General features: G+C 46.2%; 1 protein-coding gene across 6 annotated transcripts in view; it reads right to left on the bottom strand.

The window, feature by feature from the left end:
* Positions 1-17,111, bottom strand: part of EPB41L5 (erythrocyte membrane protein band 4.1 like 5) — a 190,375-nt gene that overhangs the window by 12,959 nt on the left and 160,305 nt on the right. For 5 of the 6 annotated variants that reach the window (XM_079782471.1, XM_079782472.1, XM_079782467.1 and 2 more), the window contains 3 exons: positions 16,813-16,887; positions 3,965-4,006; positions 3,475-3,605 (listed from right to left, as the gene is read on the bottom strand). In XM_079782471.1, the coding sequence (XP_079638597.1) occupies positions 3,475-3,605; positions 3,965-4,006; positions 16,813-16,887 (248 nt within the window). The remainder of the gene's footprint in view (positions 1-3,474; positions 3,606-3,964; positions 4,007-16,812; positions 16,888-17,111) is intronic. The other variant, XM_079782470.1, reaches the window with a different exon arrangement.

Genomic DNA, 17,111 nt, shown 5'->3' with positions numbered 1-17,111 from the left:
AAAGGTCCTTTTTGGACTTCCTTCTAGTCACTAACCACCTCAAGGATAACCATTATTTTGATTTCTAGGAGTTGCGCCTCATTTTGAACTTTACTTTGCTTACATTATGGTGAGGAGATGATCTCCAATGATCCTGACCTCCTGGAATTCACATGCTTACTTAATCTCCTCCCCTTGAGCATGGGCAGGACCTGTGATTTGCTTTAGTCACTAGAACATAGCCGAGGTAACAGAATGTCACTTCTGTGATTAGATTGTACATGACTGACTTCCAGCTTGCTAGCAGGTACTACTGCCTTCTTGGTTTGCTAGCTTTGATGAAGTAAGCAATTATTGTGAAGAGGTCTGTGTGGCAAGGACTGAGGGTAGCCTCTGGCCACTAGCCAGCTAAAACACGGAGGCCCTCACTTTAACAGTCCTTCAGGAACTGATTTCTGCCAAGGACCATGACTGGAGGCCCTTCTCCAGTTGAGCCTTAGGATGAGAACCTATCCCTGGCCACCACCCTGATTGTGGCCGTCAGAAATCTGACGCAGAGGACTCACAGGAAGTGATATTGTAAATGTGTATTGTTTTAAGCTGCTACAAATGTGGTACTTGGTTCCACAACAATGAATAACTAATGTAAATATGTTTATGTGATTCATCTGTATTGCTACATTGCAGTTGTAGTTCATTAATCTTCACTGCTCTATTCTAATATTTATCTAGCTGACTGCTAACGGGCTTTTGTAAAGTTTTCAGCTTGGATCATTATGAATACAGCTGCTATAAACATTCTTGTACATGTCTTTCAGTGCACATATATTTGTACTTCTATTCGGTGTGTACATAAGAAGAGAGTCACTGATTCACTGGGTATGTTCAACTTTTGTAAATACTGTCAAACCTATTTCCAACATGGCTATTCCAATTTTCAGAGTTCCAGCTGCCTCCTATCTTCACCAACACTTGGTACTACGTGTCTTCTCTACACTGTAGCCCTTCTGGTAGTACGCAGTGTTCTCACATGGTGGTTTGAATGTGTATTCTTCAATGACTATCAGCTGCACCCTATTTTGTATGCTTATTGCCCATCTGGATATCCTCTTGTGAATTGTCTATTCAATTATTTGGTGAAATTTCTATTGAGTTGTCTTTTTCTTATTGGTTTATAAGAGCTCTTTATATACACTGGGTATGAGTCCTTTGTCAGAGAGGGGAGAAGAAGAGAGCAAGAGAGAGAAGGAGAGAGAGAGAGAGAGAGAGAGAGAGAGAGAGAGAGAGAGAGAGAGAGAGAAAGAGAAGAAGGAAGAGCGAGGGAATACAAATGTTCTCTCCCACTCCGTGGCTTCCCTTTTCAAGCTCTTGAAATGATATCTTTTGAGGAACAGAAGTTCTTGATATAACTCAAGTTATAATGTTTTTTCTGTGTGAGTAAAGCTCTTTGTGACCTGTTTAAAAAACCTTTGCCTCTATTCAAGGCCACAAAGATGTTCACACTGATATTTTGTTCTAAAAGCTTTATTATTTGATGTTTCATATTCAAATTTCCAATCCATCTAGTATGGATTTTTGTATATAGTATGAGGTGAATCAAGATATTTTCCCCAAATATTAAAACACTGTAAAGATATATGTACCCACGTGTTCAGTGCAGCATTATTCAAAATAAGATACAGAAACAACCTAAGTGTCCTTCAACTGATGATTAAATAAAGAAGATGTTGTATATATGCAATGGAATACTACTCAGTCATAAAAACGATGAAATATTGACATTTGCGATAATATGAACAGATCTTGAGAGTATCATGCTAAGTGGAGTAAGTCAGATGAAGAAGAACAAGAACTGTATGATTTCATTCCTATGTCGGATATAAAACAAAAAGCAACAAGTAAACAAATAAGACAAAACAAACAAGACAACAGAATGGTGGTTACCAGAGGGGAACGAGGACGGGGCGAGAACAAACTGGGTAAAGGAAGTCAATATATGGTAATGAAAGGCCACTAGACTTTGTGGGGTGAGCACACAAAAATCCATACTAGATGGACTGGAGATCTAAATATGAAACATCAAATCATAAAGCTTTTAGAAGAAAATATAAGTGAACAATGGAGTATACAGATGTTGTATTATAAAGTTGTATACCTGAAACTTATGTAATGTTATTAACCAATGTTACCCCAATAAATTTAATTAAAAATTTAAAAAAAAATTTCCCACATGGGCATTTAACTTGTCTACCTAATTTACTGAAAGACCATTCTTTCCCCTATAGCGTTTTTTCATAAATCAGGTAACTGCAAACGTGTTGATTTGTTTCTGGACTCTATTCTGTTTCACTGATTTATTTACTTGTCATTTTTTGAATTATAATTGACATATAATATTATGTCATATATAAACTAATAATATAATATTATATTAGTTTCAGGTATACTACTTGTCATTTTTATCTCTCTTATTCGTTTATGACTACTTTGCTTTGGGAAGGAGTAGAGATAAGCTCTTTTTCATCCGTAATTTTTAATTTGGAAATCCTTAAGAACTCACATTACATTGTGCAAACTCAATTACAAAGCATTATCATTTGGTCCTCTGTATGTAATCTCTATTTTTATAGTGGCAGTTACTAGGCAGATAAATGTTTAGAAAAATAACCTATTAAATTTCTCTTAAGTTAACCATCTAATAATTTGCCCTCTCTAATTAGGAAAGCATTTACTTCAATGACTCATATTTTCAATACTAGAAGGACATGAGAAATACGAGACATAATCAGGAAAAAGTCTAAGGTGAAAATGAAGGCAATTTTAAAGCTTTTGTAAAATGAGCACAGTTTTGGTCCTAACAACTAAATGTTGAAGGACTACAGGATAAACAAAAGCTCTTTTGAGTCCAGTTTTTCTTTGTGGCAAGTGCTATGTAGAAATGAGTGTGCAACAGGTTTCACTACAGGCTATCTCAGAGCCTGACCTTGGGAAACTCCTACCTCACCCTGAGCTGTGCCTCTTCACCATACTGATGGACAACAGAATAGTAAAGCATGAAAGGAAGACAAATCAACTTCAATATTCCCCTGGACAGACAACAGTGCAGAGGAAGGCCTGGGAGGGGACAGGAGTGGGGTGGAGGAGGTCAATGGGGGGCAGGGAGAGGACATGTGTAATACTTTCAACAATAGGTAAATTAAAAATACACACACACACACACACACACACACACAAATACAAATTTTAAAAGATAAGCCTGTAACATTTTTATCTAACAAAGATTTCATTAAAAAAGCCATAATGTCTACTTCATAATTTTGTAGAAAATTGCTACTTGTCAAGAAAAAAGAAAACACTAAATAGTAAGCAGAGAAAAGACTTATCCAATTTCAATTAAGTTCAATGAAAGAAGAATTTACATTATTGCTTCAAATATATTTAATTTTTCCCCTACTAACAGATGCCTAAACACTGCAACTAAAATAATGTCCTCACCTGGTCACAGCATCCACCAAGAATGGTGCTGGGGGAGAGATCAGCGAGATCACGTCTCTACTACCATGTCCCTCCTTCCCCACCAAGGATGGTCCATTTTCTGCGAGGCCATTAGAAAGGACACTGCTCTGCTGAGGGAGACATACAACACATGTGTGAGCAGTGGTGACAATGCTTACCCAAAGGTCAGTGCTTCAGCTCTAAGTCATCTTCCTAATGATTATGGTAATGAGGATGATGATTTTGATGATCGTGGTTGTTTTGGTTTGTTTGTTTGTTTTTAATCATCCTTTCCTTCAGATTTTTATTTTGTTCATCATTTATAAGCATTTACAAACAGAAAAGTTAAATAGCTAGTTTGAAGCTATTAAGTCAGTAAACAGAATTTTGATAATGACCCCTTGTTTTTCAGGAAAAACAAGAGCCTGGTAATCCTTTAGGTCTCATTCTGAAAGGGTAACCAATAGAAAAATTGTAAATATTAACTTACTGGCACAATCCACCGGGGCGTGATCATGGATGTTGAAGATACCTAAAATAAATTACATGTATGTATTTATTTTCATAATTATACTCCCCATGCTTTCTTCTACAATGAGATGCATTGGGTGGGGTAGGGGGCAGTTCTTAATGGTCCCTTGAGCTGACATGAACTTCTGAATCCAAGATCCTTTTCTATAACACAAATAATTTTGAGAATCTCTTTAATCTAAATATTTACTACTCCAAGAATGCTACTACTACTTTCAATTCATTTAATAGGACTGTCCCCCACCTCAGCATTGGTTTAATATTTTATTTTCTGAAATTTTAGTTCATTACAAATAATTATAGCCTTCTTGGTAGGATTCTGAACAATGGATTATGACAAATCAAAATGAATAGCATAAAAAAGTACACAGGAAAAACATCTGTTTATACAGAGGTCATTCTCTAATTATCATGCATTCATTAGAAAACAACAATAGAACCACCCATATTACTTCTGCTTCATAGGGCCTTTGTTAGATTTATTTCAACATTTAATTTTCTAGATCTTACTTTTATGTGTAGAATTATAATCTAACTAGAGGCTCAGTGCATGATTGAATCATGCATGTGTAGGGTCCCCTACACGCTTTCCCTTTCGATTACGGGGAGCTGGGTGCCTGTTCGCTGGTGCACCAGGCGCCGGAGGCTTCTGAAAGGCCTGGTGCCTGAGTGGACAGGCACCCAGCTCCCATGCTTTCCTTTCGATCGCTGGTGCACCAGGCCTTTCAGAAGCCTCTGGCATGGTGGAGGCTTCTGAAAGGCCTGCTGCCTGAGTGGACAGGCACCCAGCTCCCATGCTTTTGCTTTTGATTGCAGGGAGCTGGGTGCCTGTCCGCTGGTGCACCAGGCCTTTCAGAGGCCTCCAGCGCGGCGGAGGCTTCTGAAAGGCCTGGTGCCTGAGCGGACAGGCACCCAGCTCCCACGCTGTCCTTTCGATCGCTGGTGCGCCAGGCCTTTCAGAAGCCTCTGGCGTGGCGGAGGCTTCTGAAAGGCCTGCTGCCTGAGCGGACAGGCCCGCTTTTGATGGTCCGCGCGGCAGGACGTCAGCTCGCTGCCCCAGAGGCCCCTTCTGTGCCGCAGCACAGCCATGGCGCAGATGCTGAGCTCGTGCCGCTGCTGGCGACGCAGCTCAGCGTCCCGCCAGCCCAATCAGCTACCCCGGCCACCCCGAGTCCCGCCCCCCCGCGCCTCCTGCCAATCATGGGCATAGCGAAGGTACAGTCAATTTGCATATTTGTCTATTATTAGGTAGGAGAAACTCCCCTATTTTATAAAAACTTAGACCAACCCTTGCAGATAGCTTTATATTCTGAAAAAAATAATAATAATATAAGTCCAGGTCTTAATCTACACTAATAAAAGAGAAAGATGCAAATTGACCACCACTTCGCGATGCCCACCAGCCAATCAGGAGTATGCAAATTAACCCGACAAAGATGGTGGGTTAATTTGCATATGCAGGCACCAAGCAGCCGGGGGCAGGGTGGGAACATCTGCAACACGGTGTATGTTCCTGCCCTGTGGACACTTGAGTTCACACCAGCACCAAGCAGTCTGCGTCCCAGGGACAGGCATTCTCGGGAGCCAGGCCGCTCTGAGCCTGTAGGCCTGCGCATAGGCCCGGAGCCGCTGGCGTCCTGGAATGCCCCTGGCCGCTCTGGGCCTACGCATGCAGGCGCCGAGCGGCTGGGGGCAGGGCAGGAACATCCCTGGGACCCAGGTGCTCCGAGCCAGCGCACGTGCAAGCGGCCAGGGGGCGGGGCGGGAATGTCCCCCACAGTGAGCAAGCAGTCCTCCACAGCAAGCAAGCAGACAGCAGGGACCTGCTTGCCCCGGGCTGCAGCAGCGAGGGGCAAGCAGTCCCCCGCAGGGCCCCCACAGAGAGCAGACACCAGGGCCTGCGGTGGCATCAAGCAGGCAGGTCCGCAGAGGGCATAGAACCACGGGGAGCAGGCCTAAGCTGTCAGTAGGACATCCCCTGAGGGCTCTCAGATTGGAGAGGGTGCAGGTCAGGTTGAGGGACCCCCCGCACCCCCCATGTACAAATTTCATGCACCGGGCCCCTAGTAAGTTATAATCACCAATATTTTTTTTTAAATGGACTTTTACCACTGGAAATGAGAGAGAGAGAGAGAGAGAGAGAGAGAGAGAGAGAGAGAGAGAGAGAGGAGAAACTACAGTAAAAGTAAACAAAAAATGGTTAGGCAGAAACAAATCCTATTATCATACTTACAGTAAATATAAATGGATTAAACTCAATCAGAGAATAAAGACTCTCAAATAAGATTTTAAAAACAAAATGCAACAAAATCTAATCTAATAATAGACAAGTATGCAAATTGACCGCACCTTTGCTACGCCCAAGCCACGCCCACCAGCCAAGCCACGCCCACCGACCAATCAGGACGAATGTGCAAATTATCCAAACAAAGATGGCGGCTAATTTGCATATCACGATAGCGTAGAAAGAAGCCAAGAGCTGCAGAAGGGAGCAAAGCTGCAGAGAAGCAAGCAAGTCGGGGGGAGGAGAAGGGAGGAGCGGAGGCGGGGCCAGGGGAGAAGGGAGGAGCGGAGGCGGGGCCGGGGGAGAAGGGAGGAGCGGAGGCGGGGCCAGGGGAGAAGGAAGGAGAGCAGGCTGGCGGAGAAGTTAGAAAAGCAGGGGGGCTGGCGGAGATCGCGGGGCGGGGGACAAGGGAGGAGAGCAGGCAGGGTGGGGTAGAGTGCAGCAGGAAACCCTATTGCAGGATTTTTCCTGCAATGGGAATGCTAGTCTTGTTCATAAAAGGTTCATTTAAAACCAACAGATACACAGGAAGGTTGAAAATAAAAGGACAGAAAATTATACACTAGGTAAAACAAACTTAAAAGAAAACTAGGGTATCAATTTTATATCAATCAAGAGGGAAATTAAGAGAGAAAAAAAAGGGCAAAGAAGGATACTTTAAAGTGCTTAAAGAAACTTAAGAAAGTATCATTATCATCAACATATATGCATCTCACAGCCTATCTTTAAAATATGCAAAACAACTACTGACAGATCTAGCAACACATGAGAAATGGATTAATCAATAATTGTAGACAGATATTAAACACACCCTAGAAACTGACTGAATATTCCAGGGAATCAGTAGATTGACTAATGAAAGAATTCAGCAAGTTTGCTAGACACAAAATCAAATTATTAATTCAATAGTAACAAATTAAATACCATTCACAATATCAATAAAACTACATTTAGGACTTAACCTAATGAGGAATATAGAAGACATATAGAGAACATTTAGTGACTCAAATAAAGATGAGAAATTAGAAATATATATCAAGTTTGTGGAAAGGAAAAGATATTTTTTTAAATGCCAGTTTTCTTTAAAAAATCTGTAAATTTAATATAGACTCCAATTTAGTGCAGGCAGAGTTGAGGGGAAATCTGACATACTGATGCTAAATTTATAATTAAAGATTTACTAGATATCAGAAAATAAAAACACAATAGTACTAGAGCAGGAAAAGAGGGCCCAACAATTCACTTGAGCATAAGCACTGCAGCGCAGCGACAGTGTGAATGAGCATGCTGGATGAAGATGAGTTACACCCCAGGCAGGTGGAGGGGATGGCACCAGATTTCATCACGCTACTCAGAATGGCATGTAACTTAAAACATGAATTGTTTATTTCTAGAATTTTTCATTTAATATTTTTGGACCATGGTTTACTGTGGGTAACCAAAACTTTGGACAACTGAAACTGTAGATGAGGAGGGAGCTATGTACAAATACTGAATTATAATGTTGTATAGCTGATATCCTATCTTACCTTATAATAGAGAAACATGCAAATTGACCGCACCTCCGCTATGCCCACGATTGGGCCGGCAGGAGGCTGGGGGTGGGACTCCGGGTGGCATATCCGCCCTTGAGAAGATCAAGATGGCGGTGCCCAGTGGCCGGGCCCATGCCGCCACTCCCAGGGGTGCCTGGGGCGATCGGCACCCCGGGGGGGCGTGGCCGGGCCCATGCCGCCGCTCCCGGGGGTGCCTGGGGCGATCGGCACCCCGGGGGACGTGGCCGGGCCCATCGGCACCCCAGGGGGGCGTGGCCAGACCCATGCCGCCGCTCCCGGGGGTGCCTGGGGCGATCGGCACCCCAGGGGGCGTGGCCGGGCCCATGCCGCCGCTCCCGGGGGTGCCTGGGGCGATCGGCACCCCGGGGGACGTGGCCGGGCCCATCGGCACCCCAGGGGGGCGTGGCCGGACCCATGCCGCTGCTCCCGGGGGTGCCTGGGGCCATCGGCACCCCGGGGGGCATGGCTGGGCCCATGCCGCCGCTCCCGGGGGTGCCTGGGGCGATCGGCACCCCGGGGGGCGTGGCCGGGCCCATTCAGCCACTCCCAGGGATGCCTGGGGCGATCGGCACCCCGGGGGGGCGTGGCCGGGCCCATCGGCACCCGGGGGGGCGTGGCCGGACCCATGCCGCCGCTCCCAGGGGTGCCTGGGGCGATCGGCACCCCGGGGGGGCGTGGCCGGGCCCATGCCGCCGCTCCTGGTGGTCCAGGGGTCGATCGGCCACTTGGGGGGGCGTGGCTGGGCCCATGCCGCCGCTCCCGGGGGTCCCAGGGCAATCGGCCACCCGGGGGGGCATGGCCGGGCCCCTCCCGCCCCTCCTGGTGGTCCAGGGGTCGATCGGCCACTTGGGGGGGCGTGGCTGGGCCCATGCCGCCGCTCCCGGGGGTCCCGGGGCAATCGGCCACCCGGGGGAGCGTGGCCCGGCCCCTCCCGCCCCTCCCGGGGGTTCCGGGGGTCGATCGGCCACCTGGGGGGGCATGGTCCGGCCCCTCCCGCCCCTCCCAGGGGTCCCGGGGGGCGATCGGCCACCTGGGGGGGCGTGGCCGGGCCCATCCCGCCCCTCCCGCCGCTCCCGGGGGTCCCAGGGGCCGAGGCTTTCTGGGCCTTGGGCACCACCGGGGAGCCTGCACCGATCGCAGGAAACCACTGGGGGTCAGCTCCTGTGATCGGTAGCAGGGACGCTGGGTGCGGCGAGCCCAAGGCCAGGAAAGCCTGGGGCGGAGGCTTTCCCGGCCTTGGGCACCAGTGGGCAGCCTGCATGGATCGCAGGAAACCACTGGGGGTCGGCTCCTGCGATCCTTAGCAAGGATGTTGGGTGCCGCTGAGCCCAAGGCCACCGCCCGGGGCCAAGCCCAGACCCTGAAAAAGGCAGAAGGCGGTGGCCACAGCCAAGGCCTGGGTCCCTGGTGCCGGCAGAAAACTGGTGCAGGCAGCCAGGTGAATGAAGGTCTATTGCACGAATCTTCGTGCAAACGGGCTACTAGTATAATAATAGAGGAATATGCAAACTGTCCAGGACTCTGAAACGTCACGACCGCTTAGCAGGCTGCGCACGCAGCATGCCCCAGTAAGGCTGCTGCGGCTTTCATCTGGCCCTGTCTACACCGTAGACGACAGGGTTCAAGGAGGAAGGGCTCCAGTTTCGTTTTCTCAGCACCCAGCTAGGGGGCCTCCCTGGGGCGGCTCTCCCCTCCCAGCCCTGTGCAGGATGGGCGCTCCAGCCCGGGAGCCCCAAGGGGAGGCGGAGTGAAGTGCTTTCCCTCAGGGACTCCACTCTCCCTGGGAACCCGGAAATCCGCCTCCCCGGGCGACTGTGCAGCAGCTGAGCTGGGCGAGCCGCAGAAAGGCGACCGACCCATGCGGATGTGTACGCTGGCAGAGGCCACACAGCTGCCATAGTTGAAGTCGTCCTCAATGGAGGAGCGGAGGTAGTGGGGATCAGAGTTGGCCATGTCGGCAATGGAACCCCAGCTCCCTGCCGAATGATGTAGAGCACACGGACCTCAAGGGTCTTCGGTCACTTACTGAGCAGCAGTCAGCCCTGACCGGGGATCAAACCTGAAACCTCAGAGGTGCCCTGACAGAATGGAACCCAAACCTTTGCTGTGACAGAGGAGCTCCGGCCCACAGCGGGGCCAGGGCACCCAGAGGGGTTTTGTGGAGGGGCCCTGACAGGCAGCTCGCAGCGCAGTGGGTTAGAACCTCCTCCTGATACAGCAAGGTTTCGGGTTCAGGGCACTGACAAGAAGCAACCAAAGAGCACATAATAAGTGGAACAACACACTGGTGTTTCTCTCGCTCCCTTCCTCTCTCTAAAATAATCAATCAATAAAAATTAAAATAAAAAATAAACCCTCTGGCTTGCAGAGTTGCTAAAACAGTTGAAAGTGAAGTCCCATCCCTTCCCGTTCATTCAACAAACACTTCATATGCTCCTTCAATAATAACACTGGGGATGGGTGTTTGTTTGTTTGTTTTGGTTAATCCTCACCTGAGGACATTTTTCCATTGATATATTTTTTAGAGAGAGTGGGAGGGAGGGAGAAAGACAGAAACTAATGTGAGAGACATCAATTGGTTGCCTCTTGCTGAATCCCCATCCAGGGCCCAGGATTGAGCCTGCAACCCACGTACGTGCCCTTGATCGGAATCCAACCCGGTACTCTTCAGTCCACAGGAGCACTATCCACTGAACCAAACCAGCATTTTTTTTCTCTTTAAGTCCTCCTCTAAGGATATGTTTTTTTGTGTGTTTTTTTTTTCATTGATTCTAGAGAGAGAGGAAGGGAGAGGGAAAGAGAAAGAGAAACATCGATCAGCTGCCCAAGCAATCTGACAGGGATGGAACCCACAACCTGTGTATGTGCCCTCACCTGGAATCGAACCTATGACCCTTTGGTACATGGGAGGACACTCTAACTACTGACCCACACCGACCAGGGCCTGGAGGTACACTTAAACATTTTTTTTCAGATCTGCCCTGGCCAGGTGGCTCAATTGGTTGGAGTCTCAACCTGTACACCAAAGAATTTCCTGCTGGATTCTAGGTTAGGGCACATACTTAGGTTTAGGTTAGATTCCGGTGGGTCAGCAGGTGCAGAGGCAGCCTACCGGTATTTCTCTGTCACATGATGTTTCTCTCTCTAAAAATCAATTTTAAAAACATCCTTAGGTGAGAATTAAAAATATATATATTAAAAAATTTTCAGACCTAAATTTTATTTGTTTTTTTTTTTAGTTTTTTAAAATATATTTTATTGATTTTTTTACAGAGAGGAAGGAAGAGGGATAGAGAGTTAGAAACATTGATGAGAGAGAAACATCGATCAGCTGCCTCCTGCACACTCCCTACTGGGTATGTGCCCGCAACCAAGGTACATGCCCTTGACTGGAATCGAACCTGGGACCCCTGAGTCCGCAGGCCAACGCTCTATCCACTGAGCCAAACCGGTTAGGGCTGGTTCTTTTTTAAATTTTATTTTTCATTTACAGTTCACATTCAATATCCTATCCTATATAATAAAACCCTAATATGCAAATTGACCCAACGGTTCCTATGAACTGACCACCAGGGGGCAGACGCCCAATGCAGGAACTGCCCCCTGGTGGTCAGTGCGCTCCCACAGGGGGAGCGCCACTCAGCCAGAAGCTGGGCTCACGGCTGGCGAGTGCAGCGGTGGTGCCAGGAGCCTCCACGGCAGCACTAAGGAGCAGCGAGCCGAGCGGTAGGGAGCAGCAAGCAGTTGGGCAGTAAAGAGCGAGGGGTCCTGGACTTCGAGAGGGATCACGGACTGTGAGAGGGCACAGGCCAGGCTGAGGGACCCCACCCCCACCCCCAGTGCATGAATTTTGTGCACTGAGCCTCTAATATATATATATTATTATATAATATATATATACACCCACATGTGTGTGTGTGTGTATAGTATATCAATTTTACCACAATAAAAAACTAAACAACAAAAAACAAGAAAAAAAGAAAGAACCCAATGAAACAGAATAGAAATATTAGTAACAAACCAATTAGGAAAGGATGGATTATTTAGTAGATAATAATTAGAGAATTGGCTTTTATAAGGATGAAAAACATAACTGGGTTATAGCAAAACCACAATTGACATCTCCTCCCCCACAAAACTCAAACTGTTCAAATGTGTTAAAATCTAAATGTGAAAGATATAATAAAATTATAGCTAATAGAGAAAAACAGAAAATTTCTCAGGCCCCACCCCACACTTACCAAATTAGAAACTCAGGGTGGAGTCTAGCCATCTGTTTTTTTTTTTTAATTTTTATTGTTGAAAGTATGACATATGTCCCCTTTTTCCACCATTGTCCTCTTCTAGTCCACCCTTACCCCCTACCCCCAGTCTTTACCACCATACTATTGTCTGGGTCCATGGGTTATGCATATATGCATACAAGTTCTTTGGTTGATCTCATCTCACCCACCTACCCTCCCCTGCCTTCTCTCTGAGATTCGACAGTCTGTTCCATGCTTCTATGTCTCTGGATCTATTTTGTTCATCAGTTTATTTTGTTCATCAGATTCCACAAATAAGTGAGATCATGTGATACTTGTCCCTCTCTGACTGGCTTATTTTGCTTAGCATAATACTCTCCAGGTCCCTCCATGCTGTCTCAAAGGGTAAGATATCCTCCTTTTTTACTGCTGCATAGTATTTCATGATGTAAATGTACCACGGCATTTTTATCCACTCATCTACTGATGGGCACTTGGGCTGTTCCCAGATCTTAGCTATTATAAATTGTACTGCTGCTATGAAAATAGTAATATGCATACATTCTTTCTGATTGGTGTTTTGGGTTCCTTAGGATATATTCCTAGAAGTGGGATCACTAGGTCAAATGGCAGTTCCATATTTAATTTTTTGAGGAAATGTCATACTGTTTTCCAATAGTGACTGCACCAGTCTGCATTCTCACCAGCAGTGTACTAAGGTTCCATTTTCTCCACATCCTCGCCAACACTGTCATTTGTTGATGGTACCCATTCTGAGAGGTGTGAGGTGATACCTCATTGTCATTTTAATTTGCATCTCTGATGATCAGTGACTGCGCATTTTTTCATGTCTCTTGGCCATCTGTATGTCCACTTTGGAGAAGTGTCTATTTAGGTCATTTGCCCATTTTCTTATTGGACTGTCTTCCTTTTGTTAAGTTGTATGAGTACCTTATATATTTTGGATATTAACTCTTTATCAGATGTATCATTGACAAATATGTTCTCCCATACAGTGGGTTCCCTTTTCATTTTGTTGGTTTTCTTTTTATTTTGATGTAGTCCCAATTTGTTTATTTTCTCCTTAAGTTTCCCTTGCCCTAGGAGATGTATCTGTAAACATATTGCTACGAGAGATGTCTGAGATTTTGCTGCCTATGGTTTCTTCTAGGATTTTTATGGTTTCATGACTTACATTTAAGTCTTTTATCCATTTAGAGTTTATTCTTGTGTATGGTGTAAGTTGGTGTCTAGTTTCATTTTGCATGTATCTGTTCAATTCTCCCAACACCATTTATTGAAGAGATTGTCTTGACTCCATTGTATGCTCTTGCCTCCTGTGTCAAATATTAATTGAGCGTAATGGCTTGGGTTGATTTCTGGGGTCTCTGTTCTGGTCCATTGATCGATATGCCTGCTCTTGTGCCAGTGCCAGTGGCTTTGTAGTGTAACCTGGTATCTGGTATTTTGATCCCTTCTTTGTTCTTCTTTCTCAAGATTGCTGCAACTATTTGAGGTCTTTTTATGGTTCCACATAAATTTTTAAAGTATTTGTTCTATATCTGTGAAATATGCCATTGGTATTTTAATAGGGATTGTGTTGAATCTATACATTGTTTTGAGTAGTATGGACATTTTAATTATGTTAATTCTACCAATCCATAAATACAGTATATTCTTCCACTTGTTTATATCTTCCTCTATCTCTTTTTTCAATGTTCTGTAGTTTTCCAAGTACAAGTCTTTTACCTCCTTGGTTAAGTTTATTCCTAAGTATCTTAATTTTTTTGTTGCATTGGTAAATGGGATTTTTTTTTTAGTTTCTCTTTTTGAAAGTTCATTATTGGTATATAAAAAATGCCATCAATTTCTGGGTGTTAATTTTGTATCCTGCTACATTGCGGAGTTCATTTAATATATCAAGTAGTTTTTTTGGTGGAGTGGTTAGGGTTTTCTATGTACAATATCATGTCATCTTATATAATAAAAGGGTAATGTGCAAATGGACTGAATAGCAGAACAATCGAAAAACCAATCAAAGCGTAATATGCTAATGATACGCTAACGCTGCTCAACTGCTCGCTATGACGTGCACTGACCACCAGGGGGCAGTCAACTGGTCAACCAGTCGCTATGATGTGCACTGACCACCAGGGGGCAGTCAACTGGTTGACCAGTCACTATGATGTGCACTGACCACCAGGGGCAGATGCTCCGACTGGTAGGTTAGCTTGCTGTTGGGGTCTGGCTGAATGGGACTGAGCGAAATGGGCCGGACACGCCCTGGAGCCCTCCCACTGTCCCTCCCTGGCCCGATAGTGCACCAGTAGGGTCCCTCAGCCTGGCTTGTGCCCTCTTGCAATCTGGGACCCCTAGGGGGATATTGGAGAGCCAGTTTCAGCCCGATCCCGCAGGCCACTGCCCTTGGGAGGGTGCCAGATGCAGGGCTCATGGCTGGCGAGCACTGCTGCAGCAGCGCAAGCCTCTCCTGATCGGGGACTGACTGGGCATGAGCCTGCAGCAGGCACAGTGGGTCTGGATGAGCGGGAGCAGCAGGTAGGAGCTGCAGGTGGCATTGGACTGCGGATTTTGGCCCGATCCCTGCAGGCCACCTAGAGGGACCCCACCCATGCACGATTTCATGCACCGGGCCTCTAGTCTACAAATAAATGAGAGTTTTACTTCCTCCTTTCCTTAGCCATCTGTTTTAATCACTGCAAGGATGATTCTGTTACACATCCAAGTTTGAGAACTAGTAATCTAAGCAAACATTCAGCACCATAGGCAGTACCACCTTCCAAGCCTTCAGAATTTCTAGTTCCTACAGCAATTTTTGTCACATTACTCATAATTCACTAAATGAGTTATCTGTATACAGTTCACCCACTAGACTGTAAGTCTCTGATGGGAAGGAACTATTGTATTATGATCATAGTACTTAACACAGTATCTCCCATCCTACCTAATAAAAGAGTAATATGCAAATTAACCATCACTCCGCTACATGCACCAGCCACGCCCACCAGCCAATCAGAGCGAGTATGCAAATAAACCCAACCAAGATGGCTACAGCCACAGAGAGCAGGAGGGAGGCTTGGGTTTCCCAGACAACGGAGCAAGCCAAGCTTTCCGCCTGCCCTTCCCGGCCTAAGCCTCCACTCAAGGCTACAAAGTTTCAATTATAGAAGGTAAACAAATCCAAACAGAAATGGCGGCAGCCACGGAGCTGGAAAGCGCAGGAGGCTAGGGTTGCCCCCCCCTCCCCACTTTCCGCACACCCTGGCCGGCCCAGGCCTCCGCTTAAGGCTACAAAGTTTCAATTATAGAAGATATACACAAACCCCAACAGAAACGGCTGCTGGCCACAGAGTGAGCAGGAGGCTTGGCTCCACTCCAGGCTACAAAGTTTCAATTGTAGAAGGTAAATAAATTCCAGATACCAGGGCCTCCGCTTGGGTTGCCAGGGGGCGTGGCTGGCCTGCAAACCACCACAGGCCCCTCGCTCAGGCCGCCTCACGCCCCAAGGGAACCCCCATCCTGATCTGGGACACCCTTAAGGGCAAACCAGCTGGACCCCACCCATGTACCAGGCCTCTATCCTATCTAGTAAAAGAGTAATATGCAGATTGACCATCACTCCAACACACAAGATGGCTGCCCCCATATGGTCAAAGATCCTGCCCCCATGTGGACACAAGATGGCCACCACAAGACGGCCAGCAGGGGAGGGCAGTTGGGAGGCACCAGGCCTGCAAGGGAGGGCAGTTGGAGGCGGTCAAGCCTGCAGGGGAGGGCAGTTAGGGGTGACCAGGCCTGCAGAGGAGGGAAGTTGGGGACAAACAGGCTGGCAGGGGAGCAGTTAGACATCAATCAGGCTGGCATTGGAATGGTGAGGGGGTGATCAGGCTGGCAGGCAGAAGCAGTTAGGGGCAATCAGGAAGGCAGGCAGGCGAGCAGTTGGGAGCCAGCAGTCCTGGATTGTGAGAGGGATGTCCGACTGCCCGTTTAGGCCCGATCCCACTGGGGGTCCCAGATTGGAGAGGGTGTAGGCTGGGTTGAGGGACACCCCCCCGCCCCCGTGCACGAATTTCGTGCACCGGGCCTCTAGTACTACAATAATGATCAATATGTTCAATGCCACCCATATTTATATTCCCACCTTTCTGTAAATATTTTTAAAAACTAAATATGTCCTTATTGTCTTAACTCTTTTAAAAAATATAATTTGTATTGATTTTAGAGAGGGAGAGACAGGGAGAGAGAGACAGAAACAGCAATGATAAGAGAGAATCATTGATCAGCTGCCTCCTGCATGCCCTCCACTGGGGATTGAGCCCACAACCTGGGTATGTGCCCTGACCAGTAATCAAACCATGACCTCCTGGTTCATGAGTTGACATTCAACCACTGAGTCACACTGGCTGGATTGTCTTAACTCTTTTCAAGCTGGTTTATCATCCATTTCCTCTATGTTATTTACAGTATGCTACTGAATTACAAATAGGCATATAGTAGTAACACACTGTACTGTGACACCCACATTCAAATTGGTAGAGTTTTATAGTACAGAAAAGGCAATGCTAATGCTAAGTGTTACTGAAATATGAACTCTTATTATGTGCGAAGTTTTACTAAATTGTTAAAAAGGCCAAAATTGGAATTCAGCAGCAACATTTGCAAAATAGAAATTTTTTTCCATTTTGGTGATTTAAAGCATATTTACCTGAGGTGTGACTGTGCTGTCAATCAGATTCTCAGTTAGAGATAAAAACAAGGCATCAAATTCATCTGTAGCATCCTATGGAGACAAAATATATATAGTTGATAAATGACCCACTAATCAGACTACTTTTTCCTTATCCTCTCAATTTATCATTCTGACCAAGGCCTGAAAGGTGAAACAGGGACATTCAGGAATCACACTTATTAGAGTTTCCACTTTTGCTAGGAGGAGAACCTAGACTATAATCAGAATTTTAAAAAGCTAGGCATTATGTGAATTTGCAGATTAGCCATTCCTTC

The sequence above is a fragment of the Cnephaeus nilssonii genome, assembly GCF_951640355.1.
Source record: "Cnephaeus nilssonii genome assembly, chromosome: 10".
NCBI classification, from domain to species: Eukaryota; Metazoa; Chordata; class Mammalia; order Chiroptera; family Vespertilionidae; genus Cnephaeus; species Cnephaeus nilssonii.
The sequence above is the reverse complement of the archived record's forward strand: the minus strand, read 5'-3'. Positions and strand labels throughout refer to the sequence as shown.